Source organism: Nycticebus coucang, chromosome 2 (genome assembly GCF_027406575.1).
Source record: "Nycticebus coucang isolate mNycCou1 chromosome 2, mNycCou1.pri, whole genome shotgun sequence".
Classification (NCBI taxonomy): domain Eukaryota; kingdom Metazoa; phylum Chordata; class Mammalia; order Primates; family Lorisidae; genus Nycticebus; species Nycticebus coucang.
In genome coordinates this window covers 104,405,898-104,425,372 of record NC_069781.1, presented here as the reverse complement: position 1 = coordinate 104,425,372, position 19,475 = coordinate 104,405,898, and the positions used below count along the sequence as shown (strand labels likewise).

The following is a 19,475-nucleotide window of genomic DNA, read 5'->3' as shown; positions in this document are numbered from 1 at the left end:
ATATCTTGAAGAAACATTCACATGAGTGCCTGCAACATATGCATTTATTCAAAGAAAATAGTTATTAAACATCAACTGTGTCCTAGGCAGCACTAGGCACTAGGGAATCAGAGAAGGTAGGACCTCATGAAACTTAAAATGGGACCACCTATCCTCATTACCTAAAGACTCATTACCCACTGTAGCAAAGTACTTTGAAGGAAAACAGTCCGACAAAAAAGAATAAAAAAGGATTCTAGATGTAGACAATTTTTTAACTCCACTGTTCTACCCAAGTTATAATCTTAATTAAACTGTATTTTAAATGTGTCAGGTGAATTAAAAACTTTAAAAGGTCCATAGCAAGGTCTTATATATATAAGGCTAATTGGCTACAGCTGCCCTCTAAAGGTCTCTATTTTCAAAACCTAATTAAAGAATGAAGATTATCTGTACCCATAGGGATTTTCTAGTAAGGCAAATGATGACTGGGAAGAGTTCACCATCAATGACTTTATTTTTTAAGAGAAAGTATTCTCCCTATGTTGCCCAGGCTGGACTTGAACTCCTGGGCTCCAACGATCCTCCCATCTCAGCCTCCCAAGCAGCTAGGACTACACACACATACCATAGCACCCTGCCCATCAATGATTTTTATTTATTCCTCTTTTTTTTTTGAGACAGAGTCTCACTCTGTTGCCCCAGGATACAATGCTGTAGTCACAGCTCACAGCAACCTCAAGCTCCTAGAATCAAGCAATCCTCTTGCCTCAACCTCCCATGTAGCTATAGGCATTCACCACCAAGCCCAGCTAGTTTTTCTATTTTTTTTTTTTTCAGGAGGTGAAACAATTTTATTTCACAGTTGTCTTTAAAATCACAAAGACACTGTTTCTTTCATATAAAAACATTAGTATGAGACACCTACACTTTCTAGAAAATGATTATATAGATCCTCTCAATGAAAAATGCACCCCATTATAGCGTCAGTGAGGTTGTTTGGAAAAAACTTACACGTGGGACTGATTCCTAACACATACCATTCCACTACCCTCCAAATTTTGGTTCAAAATATAGATTATTGTCATCAGTATGTGTCCTGCATTTTTAGATCTTTGATAATACACATATAGAGTGGTTTATCACTTAATGTTCCATTGGTTCATCAGCTTTTTCTGCAGGTTCATCAGCAGTTGAGCAAGCTGTGCCTTTCTCTGAGGCCTTTCTTCAAGACCTTCCAAGAATGGAGACACATCATCATCATCATAGATCGTAAACTCCAAGTATTTGCCAACAATTCCAATGGAAACATTCTTTGTAGTTAGGTCCTGCTCTGCAGGAAGTGTCTCTCTTAAGGCATGAAGACCATGTTTAACCAGTTCATTTAAATTGCACTCCATAAATTCAGACATATGTCTCTCCAAGTAAGTACGAGCTGATTGAGAACAAGCTCCAATGAACATAGCTCAGCAGTCAAAACAGTTAGCAGATGGACAAGTTTGGAAAATGAGGGCCTATATCATCATAACCAGCAATAAGTAGCCCGACACCATATGGTCTCTGGCCACATCCTTGTGTTGGTATCTGGGTCTTGCTTCCAATTACAGATACAAGAAGAGAGACAGGTAGTGGTCTTTCAAATACAAATCTGGGATCCAAACACTCCCCGGCACATAAAATTATACAACAGTCTAGCATCAGCAGTAAGCCCCACAACTGAGATACCAATATGGTTGTCAATGTGGAGAATTTTTTTCTTATGAGCTGCAAGTTCTGACTGTGCCCTTTTCAACACTACCAATACTGCATGGGTTTTTGACTTCAGATCGACTTGGCAGAACCTTGTTTAACAGCTTCCATGGAATATTCAATTTGATGAATCCTGCCCTGAGGGCTCCAAACTGTAACATCATTGTCATACTGGTTGCAAAACATGGTTCCAGCGCCAGCCTGGCTATAGCCTCCAGCAAAGCCTAGTTTCTCTATTTTTAGTAGAAACAGGATCTCACTCTTGCTCAGGCTGGTCCCTAACTCCTGAGCTCAAGCTATCCACCCACCTCGGCCTCCCAGAGTGCTAGGATTATAGGCATGAGCCCAGCCCATCAGTAGTTTTAAAGAACAATTTAAGATAACTGAAACTTAAGGCCAATTTAAGACTTCTTTGTTAAAAGTAACTGTTAGCTAATTAACTGTTACCTAAAATCTGGCCCCCTATCTTTTCTTTGGCACTTATCTTCCATTTAACCACATCATGTATCAAACATCCAAGTTCTTGCTAGGAGATTCAATACTAAATCTGAAGAAATGACTGTAGATAAGCTATAAAAATGGAAATATAGACATTGTTACATCACTTTTATTGTTGTAACATTACTTTTATTGTTACAAAGTACCCAACAATCTCCTATTTTAGTGAAGTCTTTAAATCAAAGGTCACTGCCATGCCCGTAAAGAAGTTATAAACTTCAACAATGCTCTGCAATTATTTCCTGTAGGGTATCACAAAGATTTTTGTGAATACAGACAGTTCATTAGAATAGCATCCCCAAGACTCAGAGTCAGTGGGAATGCATTGCTACTCAGGAATATTTAATGATGTGCACAGGGTTCACAAACTACAAAGTAGAAACAACCATTCTAAAATCACTATCAAGAACTATTCCCAAAAACATACCTATGAATATATAGATGTGGGGATGTATGCCTAAGAATCTCTTACTCTTAAAAATAAGAACCCAGGCTTGGCGCCTGTAGCTCAGCAGCTAGGGCGCCAGCCACATACACTGGATCTGGGGGGTTCGAATCCAGCCCAGGCCTGCCAAACAACAATGACAACTACAACCAGAAAATAGCCAGGCGTTGTGGTGGGCACAGTCCCAGCTACTTGGGAGGCTAAGGCAAGAGAATCGCGTAAGCCCAAGAGTTTGAGGTTGCTGTGAGCTGTGACGCCACAGTACTCTACCCAGGGCAACAGCTTCATACTGTCTCAAAAAAAAAAAAAAAAAAAAAAAAAAACCCAGTTCAGCAATACTTACAGTCAACATTGGAGTGGTCAACAGGCCCCATGCAAAGAATTCAAGGAAGATGACAATAGCAGCATGGTATACACTTGGTCGGCCAAAGCCTTGTAGCTAAAAAAGAAAGAAAGTTATTATGAAAAACAGCAAAAAGCAAAAGGGGAAGACCCAAGTCAGAAGTCTCCCACATGGGTCCTTTATGGAGGAATACATATTACATTTTGGCCAGGACTTGGTAGGTGGAAAAACATTTTGCATTCATTAACATTTTTTCAAAGTTAATGAATACATTAACAAATGAATGAATGCAGTCCCTCCGCTTAGGACAAGGTTATTAGATTTTAGCAGTCTGTGTCTCAGGGAAGGGATTAGGCTGTGTGCTCTCTATTCAAGGTGGAACTATCCAAAAATGTTTCAGGTTGCTTTGTTCATGACCTTGCTAGAGCCCAGAGGGTGTGGCCTGGAAAGGGCAACCTGTTTGTGCCTAGAGATGGAGGCCTAGTTTCTGAGCTCACCTGGGCCTGGAGAATGGGAGGTCCCTGTCCAGCCCTGGGTGAGGAAATCCTGTATCAACCTCAGCCCTAGCCTGACTCCATCTTATTCTCACTATATGCACTCTCAATACTAGCTAGACAAACCCTGACAAATTTTGTCTTTCCAACCACCTTCATTTCTCCAAGTCTCAAGCTTCCCATTTCTAACCTCTCAGACACATTAATTCCATTGTTTAGGCTATGAGCAAAGTCTCAAGACTTTTTACTTTTTATTTCCTAATGGAGCATGTTGATTTTCTTTATCAAACTTTTAGAATTCTTGAGGTATTTACTGCCACCCTTAAGTGTAATTCACAGGGCTCTATGTAAGAAAAAAAAACCTGCCTGCTTCATTTGATAGGTTTTTCTCTCTTCTTAAATGTCAGAGTTATTTAAGATGAAAAAAAAGTAACAGAAAAATATAAAATATTCACTACCCTAAAATGGTACAGGAAAAAAAAATGCATAAAATAAATTTAGGATCTATCCACAGTATTTACGATAAAATTTCATTCTATCGTATCCCTGATGCCTTCACCTCTCCTAATCACTGAAGGTAGTGAGATTATAGACTTTATATCTGTCCCATTAATGCAAATCACTAGAGCTTTGGGAGAAAATTGCCTGGGTTTTCAAGAGACTGAAGTTTGAGCATGTCCCTTACTAATTTATGTGTTCCTTAGTAATTTATCCTCTCCAAGACTGAAGTTTCTAATTTAGCCACATTATAAGATATGTATGGAGGTCATATGCTCAAAAGCCTTGGGGCAGCACAAATAATAGGGGCTAAGTCAAACTTGAAAACATACTTCATATCTAAAGGTGCCAAACAATCTTCTGTTTCTGTTTTATTTAAAAGACTGTGACTAATCTGCTACTTTTCTGCAATTTATGACTTCCAGGGATAAATTCTAAAATTCTTTTCAATGTAATATCCTTTGATATCCTTTGATTCTGTGACAGTGGTTATTCCAAGATCAGGTGTTTTGCTAGTATCTGGTAGTAAATATAAGTTATATTTACAAAAGGCTTTGTAAAACCCACATTATTCCCATACTTACATGTGCAACTCTTCAAAGGGCAAAAAATACTGAGAGAGGATACCCAGGAAGGGTGAGCTCTAGGAAAACAGAAGTCTTCTCAAGGAAACCCCAAGGATACACCTGCAGGGTCCTGTCCATGGTGACTCAGCTCTTAGGAATTTGTGGACTTAAATTCCTAGGACCTGGAAATTTCCACTTCTGTGAAATCCTGTACTTCTGTTCAGGTTGGAATAGCTTCTCCCACTTGATTCAAACTGACCAGTGAGAAAGGTTAGAACTTTTTGCCTGAAGATAAAAAAGGGAAAGACCAAGCCAGTAGGGGAGTGTGGCCATTTTGAATTCTATGCCCTAAGCTCCACTGGCTGAAATAAAAGCCTCTGTCCTCTTAAATATGTGTTTGGGTGCTCTTTCTCTCCTTTGGGCCTGTCTTCTGCAACAATACAACTGCCTGGTTTGATTAGAATTTAATCAGGAGGAAATAGTCAAATGCAGATTGTAGGAAGTCTAGAAAACTGGCCTGGTGTCCTTAAAAATGTCAATATCGAAAAACAACAGTAAAGGCAAGGAAGTAGTCCAGATTAAAGGAAAAGAGAGTGACAGACTAGATCTTGGATGAAAAGGTAACAACAGGAAAAATATGAAAACTACAAACCAGATAATCATATAGCATTAATGTCAGACTTCTTGGATATTCTTGACGTTTTTTGATGCTGCACTTAGTACCAAATGGCTTGAGAAAAAAATGGTGTATATATACTTTCTAACATCAATTTCACAAAATGTTAACTGATGAATTTAGATCAAAGGAATAAGAGCACCGGTTGTACTGTTTTTTGAAATTTTTTTTAGTTTTGACAACTTTCAAAAAAGAATCAAGTACAAGTGTTATGAAATATACAACTTGCAAATTTCTTAACGTCAAATAATTAAGCAGTTGTTTAAATTCATTAAATAACAAAACATTTGCAAAATGAAATCACAAAGTTTAAGCAAGAAAAAAAAAATTTAAGTACCTAATAACAAAAATCAAAAGGCCCTTCACATGTCAATCAGTACAGCCTTCAAAAAGTGCCAGTTTTCACCAGTCCTTCAACAACATAACAGTGAATGGAAATGGAGGCAATTAATGGAGGCCTCTGCCCGTAACACAGCATTCTGACTGGGACCCTCTACTTTACCCCACTTCTTCCTCAGTCCTTCCAGTACTGGAGTCAGGAACTTCGCCTGCCTCCTCTCTTGCTGTTTTCTCTACCCTGGTTCAATCTTCTCTCTACTTGCCTAGATTACAGAGTAACTTTTTAAAGAGGACATTTGCTTCTTCCACCCTTGCTCCTTTCCCCACTGCATGGTAGCCAGAGTGAACATTTTATCTGTAACTCAGATCCTGTTACTCTTCTGATGCACCCTCCTTACCTACCACTGCATGCAAGCACACAATACATGTCCAAAAAGATCTTATGCCCTATTGTTTCCTAGAAGATTTCCAACAAACCCTACAATTTATTTTTTATTTATTGTCTACCTACTATGGAATATAAATGCCATGAGGGAAAGGATTTCTTATTGTTTTGTTCAATGATCAACACCAAAAGCCCTTTTCTTACCCCACTATAGGTCAGCACTCAGCAATAAAGTTGTAGTGAAGACTAAACTCTGACCCTTTTTCTTTTTTGCAGTTTTTTTGGCCGGGGCCAGGTTTGAACCTGCCACCTCTGGTATATGGGCCAGCGCCCACTCATTGAGCCACAGGCCACCCCTGACCTTTTTTCTTTTGTTCAACTTCCTTTCTAAAAGGCCTAGTGAGTCACACCTACTAACAATAAAATCTCACTAACTGGGTTTTATTAACTGGATATAATGTGGTTTGCTTTCCAACCTGATTCCCATATAGCATCAAATCACAGATAGAAGACTCCCTTATATTAATGCAAAGCATCTTAGCAGACCCTTACATTAACTCAAGCATTCCTTTCTACCCAGTTCTACCCCAGGTCTTCAGACAAAGCTTAACTCTTGCAACCAACTGCCAACTAAAGAATCCCTAAAACCCACCTAAGACTTAGAGATGGTCTGTCTTTTCCAGCAGAAATAATGTATACCATCCATGTACTTATTTATGATTTTGCCTGTAATTCCTATTTCCATGAATGTAATAAAGCCAAAATGCAACCCAACCACATCAGGTAAATTTTCCCAAGACCTCTTAAGGCGTGCTTTCCCTGGCCACAGAAGCACACATTTGGCTCAGAATAAACCTCTTAGAATTATTTTATGGAGTTTGGGTTTTTTTTGTTGACAGACACTAATGTCTTTTCTCTGCTTTCATTCTAAACAGCAAAACCTAGAATATAGAAAAATCTTTGGAACAATGACCCAATTTATTTTCAAATGTGTAAGTAACTTTAGAAATCAATAGATCTTCAATATGAACCATGTAAAGTACAGAACATTGGATTGCAAAAAATGCATACACTACATGTATATTTTGGGTTCTGGCTAGATAGTGGTGGACAAATTCTTAACTCCGAAACCTAATATTGAATTAAGTAGTTTTGCATAGATCCACCTCTAAGGAGAAAAGGCCATGTATGTATGAATATTCTAATCTATACACATTTACGAATAATTTCTTAGTTAACTGGATGAAAATTTTGACAGGTACCTACCCCACACTGAAAAGCAACAGATGCCAAACAGTGGATAAGTATGTCAAGAAGTGGCCTGAGTATTACCCTGGAATCATTCACCTTACTTATCAAACATCATGCACAGAAGAATTGCAAAATCTTAAAAAATCTCACAGTAGGAAGCACAGGAGGGCTAGTCTATCCATTTGGCATTTGCAGTTTCTGTGGTTTGGTGCTCTTTCCCAGGTAATGATGCATTGTTTTATGAAGACTACTGAAATACAGATACATGTGGCTGATTAAATACAAAAACAGATACATACCATAGTGTGTGTTCATATATCATTATGCTATTTTTACATCATGCAAAAACCAATCTACCTTTTTGTTCATTAACTATATATAATTAGATATTGTCAACTAGAAATTATTTAAATTAACAAATGCCCTTGTAAAATGCAAATGCTTTTTTATTCTCATCTCTACATAAATGATTTTAATTGAACTATAATTCATCCCTAGCCAAGAACAATGATACAGCGAGAAATACAGCATAACAGAAGGGCCTTGGTGCATGGAGAACCACATGAAGGCCCCGGGATATGAGAAGATAACAAAAGTCTGCCTTCATTCCAATTATTCCTAAGCTCTTGGTAGCAAATATGCTGATGAAAAAAATGCCATACATTTTTAAATTATGTGAGCTAATTAGAAAAGCTTTATCAGGGGTGGCGCCTGTGGCTCAAGGAGTAGGGTGCCGGTCCCACATGCAGGAGGTGGCAGGTTCAAACATAGCCCCGGCAAAAAAAAATAAAAGAAAAGCTTTATCAAAAATTAACCTATTATTTCCAGTTGAGCCCACACTAGTACAACCTCTCTGGACCAGTCCTACATTTTCCTAGTCCATTTTTGTCCCTTCATAAACAGTATGGAATAACGTGAAATATTTCATTTCTTGACATAATGATTAGAAAGCAAGGGATGAAAAGTATGTGACAATGTCTTTGCATATTCATACTATCATCTCTCCCATGGATTTCTGCAATGGCCTCTTACCCCTGCCTTGACTCCTTTTCCCTCCCCTCTCCCCATCTGAGCTGACACTACATTCTGAGTGAATTTTCTGAAAACACAAATCTTATTCTATCTCTCCTATGGAAGTCTGCAAAAAATAACCTATAATTCCCTCCATCCCTGTATATACCTTTTTATAATACGACTTTCCCGCTAATTTCATCCAAAGGTGGAGTCTATTCCTCTACTTCTCTAGATCTGGGCTGGCTCTAAACCAATAGAATTCAATCACACACTTTACATATCCAAGAAGATCTTATGCCCTATTGTTTTCTAGAGGATTTCCAACAAACCTTACAATTTATTTTTTATTTATTGTCTACCTCCTATGGAATATAAATGCCATGAGAGGGAAGTCAGGGGAAGTGACATCATGGACTTCTTAACCTAGATCACCAAATAGAGAAATCTCTTCTATGCAAAGGAGTATGAGAGCACAAGAGACTCTCCCTAATAAGGCTTCATAGACCAAACAATTAACAACCATCATCAACTGCCAGACCTAGGAGTGAAGCCATCTTAGATCACCCAATTCCAGTGAAGTTTGTAGATAACTGCAAAGGCATGATAAATCCCAAGTGAAAATCAATGAAAAATTCCCACCTGAGTTCCACCCAAAGAACTGTCAGAAATGGTTAAGTCCCACTAAATTTTCGGGTCATTCCTTATATAGTAATTATTTACTGATACAACCCCTCCCTCCTGACAAAGATTATAAACTCTTTTAATACTTTTCATGAGGTCCCATTTGTAGCTCACTAACCTCATCTCTCACCCTACACATAGTAAGTCAATAAAATATGTGTGACCAAAGAATATATTCTTCATACAAACATAACTTTTTACCATTTTATTTTAAAGTGGATGTGTTATAAACCTTTATAGTCAGCAAGGGCAATGAGTACTGCTGAGATCACATTTGAATGCCAGACTAAAAAATATAAACAATTCACACCATCCATCTATGGTGTTAGGAGAGGGTGGGTGCCATCTGACTTTTTTGTGTAACATCCTACAACATGGATGAACCTTGAGAACATTATACTAAGTGAAATAAGACAGTCACAAAAAGACAAATACTTTATATTTCCACTCACATGAGACACCTAGAAACAGAAAGAAGGAGGATGGTGGCTAGGGGCTAGGGAAAAGGGGAAATAAGAAGCTATTGATGGGGGTGACGCCTGTGGCTCAAAGGATAGGGCGCTGGCCCCATATGCTGGAGGTGACAGGTTCAAACCCAGCCCCGGCCAAAAACTGCAAAAGAAAAAAAAAAAAAAAGCTATTGATGGGGGTAATGAAGAGTTGTTTAATGGGTACAGAGTTTCAGTTTTGCAAGATGAAAACATTCTGGAGATTGGTTGCACAACAGTGTAAATATACTTAACACTAGCAACTGTACACAAAAATGGTTAAGATGGTAAATTTTGTTTTATGTGTATTTTACATTTAAAATACATATACAGAGAGGGACAACACACACACACACAAACACACAGGTGGAATATCCAAAGTCATATAAGGGGTCCCCAAAGGGTATCCTTTTCCTTTACGAAAGTGATTCTCAAAAGACACAGAAAAGAAGGAAGTACCTGTGATAAAAGATGATCCATAAGGATTAAGATGTGTTGCTTTTAAACATAAATCCCAAATGTAAAGAGCCCAGAGCAGCTAGCTATAGGTCTATACTGTCTTTGTGCCGCCTGTCACACACAAGATACTCCAGGATACAAAGTACAGGGATTTTGATCTTAAACTTCATAATTTTCCTAGCATATTAGAAGTTAGGTAGTAGGTAAATTAAAGGTCTGATCCCTGGCATTGCATACCACCCACCACTGAAAACAGCAAACACTATCTTTTTTTAATTTGAGAAATGAATACTATATTGCTTGAGAAGGAAAACTTTAGATAAGAGAAAGAAATAAAAGACATCAAAACTGGAAAGAAAAGGATAGATTTTTTTCTATCTTCAGACAACATGATCATATGTGTACAAAACCCTAAAGACTCCACCAAAAACTGTTCAAAATAATAATCAGACTCAGTAAAGTTGCAGGATACAATAACAATATACAAACTTTAGCAGCATTTCTATACTCTAACAAACTATGAGAAAAAAAATCTAGAAAACAATTTAAACATAAATACAAAGAAAATATTAAATCTATGAAAGGTAGTATATATTAAGGGAACATACTTGGATTTAGTATTTTTCTTTTACCTAATATTTTACAAAACAGTGAAGTTAAAGGAATTTCTTTTTTGCTTTCATTTTTATGGAATGTTTGTGTGACACAAATGCACAACACATACTTTTTAAAAAATACTGCTACATTAATATATGAAAGTTGTAAAATTTTAAAGAAACAGCCAGGCACAGGAAGATCATGCCTGTAAGTACAGCTATTTGGGAAGTTGAGATAGAAGGCTCCCTGAGCCCAGGAGTTAAAAACCAGCCTGGGCAACATAGCCAGACCTCATCTCTATGATAAAGGGCAGGGGGAGAGAAAATTTAAAGAAATACATACATTTTATTTTCCCTAAGTAATCACATGGTTAGCAATTTAGAAATATGGCATATATCATGGCATTAGCTTTTATATGGGAAAAAAGCCGGGTGTTGTAGCAGGCGCCTATAGTCCCAGCTTCTAGAGAGGCTGAGGGGACTTTATCTAACAAATGCAATAGTGTAACCTAATTCTTTGTACCCTCAATGAATCCCAAACAATAAAAAAAAATTAAAATTAAATTAAAAATGAGATCATGTGTATTGCATCTTAATTTTTTCAATGACAAAACTTTATTGGTCTTTTTGGTATGTTTCAATCTTCAGGGCAAATGTATGTGTATTAGTATTAGTTTGCATTTTTCTAATTACTAGTGACACTGCATAGTTTTTCATAGGTTTAATAAATTCTATATTCTCTGTCTTGTGATCTGACTCTGCCCTGTATTTTCTAACAATTATCACACTTTTTCTTGTTGATTTGTATGAGCTCTTTATATACAAAGCATATTATAAACTCTTTACTTATCATATATATTAAAGAAAATTTTTCCTCAGCTGTTCTTAAAAAAAAAAGACAGCAAATAAGCTTTTAGAAAGATGTTGAACATCACTAGCCATAAGATAGTGCAAATTAAAAGCACAGTAAAATGCCACTACAGAATTATTAGAAGAGCTAAAATTGATCAAGTGTTGGTAAGAATGGACAAATAGGAATTCTCATACAGTGCTAGTGTGAATGTAAAACTGAACAATTACTTTAGAAAACAGTTTGGCCATTACTTAAAAAAATTAAAGAATACATTTACCATATGACCCAGCCATTCCACTACAAAGTATTTACTTAAAAGAAAGTATATTCTGTACAAAGATTTGTACACAAATATTCACAGCATCTTTATTTATAACAGCCCCTAAACTGGTGATAACACAATGTATAAACAAATTGTGGTACAACCCTATAATGGAATACTACTCAGCAATAAAAAAAGAATAGACTACCAATTTACATACGAACATTGACAAATTTCAAAAACTTAATACTGAGTTTTTGAAGCCAAAGAAAAAGGGGGTCATGCTATACAAATCCATTTATTTAAAAGCAGAAAATGCAAACTAATATATAGTGACAGAGGTAAACAATTGTCTAGAAAGGGACGGGGGTAAAGAGAGAAGTAAACAAATAGACACAAGAAACTTTTAGAGAAGATGGATATGTTCACTATCCTGATTGTGGTAAAGGTTTCATAGATGTACAGATATATCAAAACACAAAAATGTACATACTATATACACATAATACTTGACAACCAAATACAGAACTATTAAAATGTTAGGCAGCTGAATAAAAAGTTGACACAACTTGATACATACTACATTTTTACAGATTTTAAAAATGCTGTTCATTACAGTTGATTACAAAGTAGTAAGGATAGATTTCTCTCTAAATCTCAGTCAAAACAACAACCTAGCTATGCTATAACCTCTTTCGCCATGTAATATCTCAGATTTCACAATCCACTTGTGAAAGTTCTATGAGACAGTGAACTGGAGGGAGGGGTGAGGAGAGAGAGGGAGAAAAAAAATATGCAAGAAAAAGAATGAGAAATTTCAAAAATGGTTCCACAGGGTACTAAAGCATGCTTATATCATAGAGCTAACAAGGACCTAACAGTGAAAAAAATTAATGTAGTCCTGTTATGGTGAAGCAATTGTGTGCACACTTACTATTATTACTGAATATTTTCCTGGATATTCTAGTTCCTGCAATATGAAAATAAGACATAAAGGAATTACCACTTGCAATATTTGTGAATATTTATCCAGAAGATCATAAAAGAGGTAAATTTTTTTTTTTTTTTTTTTTTGCAGTTTTTGGCCAGGGATGGGTTTGAACTCGCCACCTCCAGCATATGGGGCCGGTGCCCCACTCTGTTGAGCCACAGGTGCCACCCCAGAAGTAAATACTTTTTAAAAGATAAGGCACAATTACCAATGTCTGCCATAAAAAAATAGACTAAGGATCTCACAGAAGGTAAAAAGAGTCTGAGAGATTATTCTGAACAACTTTATGCCAATTAATTTGAAATTTTATTTATTTCTTTTTTTCAGACACAGTAGAGTGCCGTGGTGTCACAGCTCACAGCAACCTCAAACTCTAGGGCTTAAGCGAATCTCTTGCCTCAGCCTCCCAAGTAGCTGGGACTACAGGTGCCTGCCACAATGCCTGGCTATTTTTTTGTTGCAATTGTCGTTGTTTAGCTGGCCCAGGCTGGGTTTGAACCTGCCAGCCTTGGTGCGTGTGGTCAGCGCCATAACCAGTGTGCTACAGGCGCCAAGTCTAATTTGAAATTTTAGATAAAATAGACAAATTCCCAGCAAAATATAACTGATTAAAACTGACAGAAAAAAAAAAGACCCAAAAATCAAATAGAAAACCTGAATTGTTTCAGAACTAAATAACAAAACAAAAAAAAGCCAAGAACTATCAAGATTGAGTTTCTCAATCTTACATAAACTCTCCCCAGAGAATAAAAGAAACCAGAACTCCCCATTTGTATTATAAGGCCAATCAAAGCACCATTATATAAAAGTAAGCCAACAAGCTAATCTCATTGATAAGCATAATTACTGGTTTAAGGCTCTAATTGAATGATTTACTTCTTCATTAACAAGTATTTATTGATCACTTCCTAAAGAACTACTTCAAATTCAAAAGTGCACAGCTATAATCTGTCTTAAAAGTCTTTATCTAGTTAAGAAAAAATAGAATGGATGCCCAAATATTCTAAGAAACAAGGTTTACAAAATTCTACCTATACCAGGCCTAAGAACAAGAAGTCATTGTTATGACAAAGGTGGCAGTGCTTTTCTGAGTGTATGCAAGCTGGGAAAGCAGTGAATGCCTTTAATCATGTATCTTTGTGTCATATGCTAGTACCCTCAAGTTATGCATTGATGATGATGAATTAACTGAAGATATAATTCTAAATAGGAAATATAAATGTTGGGCAGCGCCAGTGGCTCAAGGAGTAGGGCGCCGGTCCCATATGCCGGAGGTGGCGGGTTCAAACCCAGCCCCGGCCAAAAACCAAAAAAAAAAAAGGAAATATAAATGTTCCTGTCATAAATGCATGACATATTTGCTCTTATAACTGCAACATATCAAGTGCTCATAAATGCTTTTGTTTTCTCCCCTTATCTGCTATAATTTACTTACAGGGTTTGGCTGTGCCAGTGTCCCAGTACTATTTTATTCTTACTGAAATGATTATATTGATTTCCAACAGTGTTGAAAAACCGAAAAACAATCTTTACAATTTTTCCCCCAATATGTCTCTAAATCCTTTCACGCTTTACAAACAAAACTTACCTAGTCATTTTACCCTTTTTGTAAATAAAAGCTGCCCATCAGTATTATTTACATTTTTGTCTATATAATCACCTGTTCTCAAGATCAACATTAACCTTCATAGAGTCTTCTCTGAAACAGTCTAAGGAAAATGAACGCAACAGACATCAAACGTCTCCAGAGAGACACTGATTCTTTGAGGGCCGACATCAGTACCCTTAACTGATATCCAAATATCAGCTTCCTGGAGTCCATGAACAATCTGAAATGCAAGTCTCTGCAACAAATCCTTAATTATCATCAAATGCCTAAGAATAAATAATTCCATAAGGTCTTTTACTTCAGATGACTGTGAAGTGTATACTGGCAAATCTACATAAAATAATATACAAATATAAAACATCTGAAAGTGTGCATGCGCATTTACAGAGGGCTAGACCAAAGAAAGAACAATAAAACAAGAGCTTATAGATTATACACACCTCTCTACTCTATAACGAAATGATATCAGAGTTGACACTCTTCCATTTTTCAGATCATAACATCTCCTTGCCAGTAGCTTTTTCAACTCTTTGCCAAACAAGGTAGAAAAAAGTTGTCAACTGATTCCCTGGACTTGGGCAGTTTTCTCTGTGACTATTAGTAGCATCTAAAAACCATGAGCGCTGGACGGCACCTGTGGCTCAAAGGAGTAGGGCGCCGGCCCCATAGGCCGGAGGTGGCGGGTTCAAACCCGGCCCCAGCCAAAAACTGCAAAAAAAAAAAAAAAAAGAGTGTCTCTGGAACTAAGCTATAAGGAAATCTCCAACACATAAAAAAGAAATCAAGTCACAGGAGCTATAGGACAAGGCGCCTGGAAGTAATACTAGACAGAAACTGCAAGCAAGAAAAGTGCATAATTTGAGGATACTAGCGTATGACACAAACATACATGATTAAAGGCATTCATTGCTTTCACAGCTTCCATGCACTCAGCAAAGCACTGCCACCTGCCCATGCTAATTATCTCATTAACTACAGCAAACACCCAAGAAAACTTTCTCAGCATTCACTGCAATTTATCAATACTAATTATACACTCTCAGACACAAGGAAAGACTGAGCAGGAATATATTTGGTGCCCAAAATTAGCAGATTATCTCCACCAGAAGAAGTGGGGCTTTCTTTGAGTAAACATCTCTAAAAAGTTCCTGCTCTAAATAAAATTAGTAACTTTAATTTTTAGGTAGGAGTCTAGTTCCTGTCTGGATTAAGAAATAAAAGAGAACAGATAGGTGGCGGGTTTTTATCACAGTAAGAGGATCACCTATAGATTGTGATCATTCAATTATACACGTCAAAAATACTGATAAATAACAATAATAGCTAATACATAAGAAAGACTTATTAGGTGCCAGGCAACAGCAACCCTCACAATTCTATGAGGTAAATGCTCTTTTTTTATTTTAAGACAGAGTCTCACTATGTCACCATCAGGAGAGTGCCGTGGCATCACAGCTCAAGCCACCTCAAACTTTAGGGCTAAAAGCGATTGTCTTGCCTCAGCCTCCCAAGTAGCTGGGACTACAGGCACGCCGCCACAATGCCTGGCTATTTTGTTGTTGGTGGTGGTGGTGTTGTAGTTGCCATTGTTGTTTGGCAGGCCAGGACCCGGCTCGAACCCACCAGCTCCAGTGTATGTGGCTGGCGTCCTAGCCGCTGAGCAACAGATGGGGAGGCAGTAAATACTCTGTTTAATTAGAAGTTGTGCAACTTACCTAAGTTACACAAGTAATAAAGGTGGAAACTGAGATTCCAAACATGCCTGCCTAATGTTAATAATGCTTCAACATGGCAGTTTATTTTTTATTCTGTAAGACACAGGGAGCCAATGAAAAAATTAAGACAGCAGTAATGATCATTATTTACATGTTAGATCATACTAATTAGCAATGTAAAGGGGTGAACAAGAATCTCAAAAGAGATGGTAAAAATCTGGGTCAAAAATGCAGAGGAAATGAACCATAGGAATGCAAAGGTAAAACTTAGTTAGATTTTCTGGTTCTTGTATGTATGGGAAAGGGTGAAGAAAGCTACCTCTCCAATTACTAGCTTGCCACTAGTAATTACTATCCACCAATTCAAGGAAGATTGAAGAGTTGGTGGTTTAGTTTTAAAGGGCAGGAAGAGGACAAGTCTTCCTAATCAAAATCAAAATCAGTGAAACCAATTCTACACAACTTCTTCTCCCTCCTCACTCGCCCCTCCCCCCCCAAAGATACATTTTCCACATTATGGAGATACCTTTAAAATGAAGGATGACCAATGCTTTCTCAAAAATAAGGAGTCATTTGGGCTGTAGGGGTCTTCAACATTAAGGCTCACTTCACAGTTTAAGCACTGAGTGGCAAGGCTGTGTCCATTACCCTGCCCACAGCAGGCACTGTTCCTCTAAGAACCAGGACTAGAAATTAGCTCTGCTGGCTCCATATTACTGCTGCTTCTACTTCACAGACCCTCCTAACTCTACTAATGGGGATTCACATCAATAAATACGCACATATATTCTTTAAAAGACAGCCAAAGGTGTCCAACCTTTTGGCTTTTCTGCACAACATTAAAAAAAGAGTTGTCTTGGGCCACACATTAAATACCACAAATACTAACAAAAGCTGATAAACAGGCTCGGCACCTGTAGCTTAGCGGCTAGGGCGCCAGCCACATACACCGGAACTGTCAGCTCAGCTGTCAACTAATCAACAATGACAACTACAACAAAAAATAGCTGGGCATTATGGTGGACTCCTATAGCCTCAGCTACTTGGGAGGCTGAGGCACGAGAATCGCTTAAGCCCAAGAGTTTGAGGTTGCTGAGAGTTGTGACGCCACTGCACTTTCCTGAGGGTGACATAGTGAGACTCTGTCTCAAAAAAAAAAAAAAAGCAAAAGCTGATAAACAATAAGAAAGGTCCATGCCTAATTTTAGTGACATCTGACATAACAGATAAGCAAAAAAACCCTCACATAATGCACATGCAGCCTGTGGGGACACCCCTGTGTGTAGTCCCATTTATTTTTCGTAAAATTTCTATTTTTCTCTGGAAAAACTTTTGCATGGTGACAGTTTCTATAAACCGTAACATTTTCTATATTCCAGGTCCTAAACAGAGAGAAGCTTAGGCCTTAAAGAAATGACAGAGCCTCTATGCTTAGTATATTCCACCAATCGAAACCAAAGCGTTACTGGCAAGGCCTGTTCTACCAAATCCATGTCAATTAAGTCAGGGTTTCCCTGTGCTGCTGTCAGAAACCATGTCAATCTGAATCTCAAGTAAAACTAGAGAAAGAGATCGGCCTGAACTTGCTACTTAGAGGGTCCTGGGATCAGTAGCTTCCCCTGAAACTGCTTCCCACCGGCGCGACCGCTCCTCTGATGCCCGGAGAATGCGGAAGGAGCAGGAAGGCGCTGCCTAGCCCTCAATGCCAACTTCCCTGCCGACTATTTGGTAGTGTACCACTAAATGGTTCAATGTCTGGTCCCTACCGGCAGCCTGAGTAGGATTGGGCAGAAACTGCGCCACGAAAATTGTGTCAACTGTCACAGGAATGGAGAACTGTGAAATAACTGTATGGCGCCTTTGGAAACAATAACCAAACCACCTAAAGTTCTGTCTGGAGCCACTAGGAAAGCCTGTATTAGTGATGAACTAGGCTCACCCAGAAAAGGACCGGCTTCCCGAGAACCAGTCCTCTCCCCGGCGCAGGGGACTCGCGGGCCCAGAAGCTACCCTACCCAACCTCCCTGGGTCTTCAGGCTGTCCAATCCGCTCCCGCGCTTACCCAACTGCTGCCCAGGGCCTGCGCGCCCGCGCGCTTCTCCGGCATGGCTCCCACCTCGGACTCCAACGCCACCTTCTTCTCCAGCTCCCGTGGCAGCTTCACGCTCATGCCGTGGCCATGCCCGCGCCGGCTCGGGAAGCTCCGGGACGACCGCGACGCCGCAAAGGCGGCGGCGGGGCCCGCGCCTTCATGGGCTCCGCGGCCAGCAGCGGCCTGCGGGTAGGGCGGCGGCGCCAGCGGCGGCGCCGAGGGCTGAGGGGGTAGCTGAAGCTGAAGCCGAGAAGGAGAAGGAAAAAGGCAGTTCCAGAGCCGGCAGCCGCGCAGAAGGGACGGTACCGGTACCGGCTCTCGCGGCTGCTGGCAGAAGCGTCAGTGGCGGGCGGGGTGGTCGAGAGGCCCAGCCGCGCGGAACCCAGCTTCCCAACGGCCGGCGCCGGGCTGCAGGCCCCGCCCCACGCCTCAGCTCCCTACTAGAGCTCGGATCCCCTGCCCTGGTCGCCTCCAGCAACGCCCAGCCACTTCAGGCCCCGCCTCCACCTCGCTCTGCCCCCTTGACTTCCGGACTTGACAGCGCGCCGGAAATAACGTCATCTGTCGGTGCCCCCAGGCTCAATTTTTTTTTAGACCTTAAGAGCCTGCGGTCTGAGCGGATGCAAGTGAGCGGCAAAGGGCAGTTATGCTGGAGTTTTGTAGTGACTGTAACTCTCTAGTCTTGGTCTGATGACATCCCAGCAGATGAAGGATTCTTGATGCCCCCAGCAGTTATAAAGATGGGCACGTCCTGACAGAAAAAGAGCCCCTGGGTCTTGAATTCCCAACGACGGAAGTGGCATATGCTCATTCCGCTCCTTTCCAAAATCCCAAGAAAAAGTGAGGGAGAATTTATCTTAGCAGTGGAATATTGGAGAAGGGCACAGCCTTAGAAGCACACAGGCGCTGGTTCCAGTCAAAAGCTATTTATTCGTTCCAGTAGTATGGATATGACCCTCATCTGTATAATGAGGACAATAACGTACTTTGGATAAGATGACGATGTACAGAAATCTTGGCTCCATGAACGGTATTATTACTAGCTCAAAGGGACCTTGTGAAATACCATGTTCTATTAAGTCCACTTCTGATTTGCATATTGTACTGTTGTCCTTGCAAACAGGCAGTGCACAAGTATCTCAAAGATTGTTTTGTGCTCTGTTATAACGCATCTGCTCAAGCCTTGGACTGATGCATAGAGTTACAGCTCATATTCATTGTTCATACATTGTTTTCCAAAGCACATTGATGTCCAAAGGCCATTCCTGTAAAAACAAATGTGTTCTTGGATTTAAGTAATCTGCCTAGATGAGTAGTTCTCAACCTTCCTAATGCCACAACCCTTTAATACAGTTCCTCATGTTGTGGTGACCCCCAACCATAAAATTATTTTCATTTCTACGAAATGATTTCCTTGCTATGGTTGGGGGTCACCAAAACATGAGGAACTGTATTAAAGGGTCGCAGCATTAGGAAGGTTGAGAACCACTGG

The 19,475-nt window shown here is 39.3% G+C and overlaps 1 protein-coding gene and 1 pseudogene across 1 annotated transcript in view; both read right to left on the bottom strand.

The window, feature by feature from the left end:
• MFSD14B (major facilitator superfamily domain containing 14B) overlaps window positions 1-18,423 on the bottom strand; it is a 56,619-nt gene extending 38,196 nt beyond the window's left edge. Inside the window, exons 1-2 of the mRNA XM_053578023.1 lie at window positions 17,954-18,423; window positions 3,015-3,110 (exon numbers count right to left, since the gene is read on the bottom strand). Coding sequence (XP_053433998.1) covers window positions 3,015-3,110; window positions 17,954-18,061 — 204 coding nt within the window. The 5' untranslated portion in view covers window positions 18,062-18,423. The remainder of the gene's footprint in view (window positions 1-3,014; window positions 3,111-17,953) is intronic.
• LOC128576058 (proteasome subunit alpha type-1-like) lies at window positions 817-1,978 on the bottom strand (annotated as a pseudogene).
• Window positions 18,424-19,475: the final 1,052 nt, after the last annotated feature.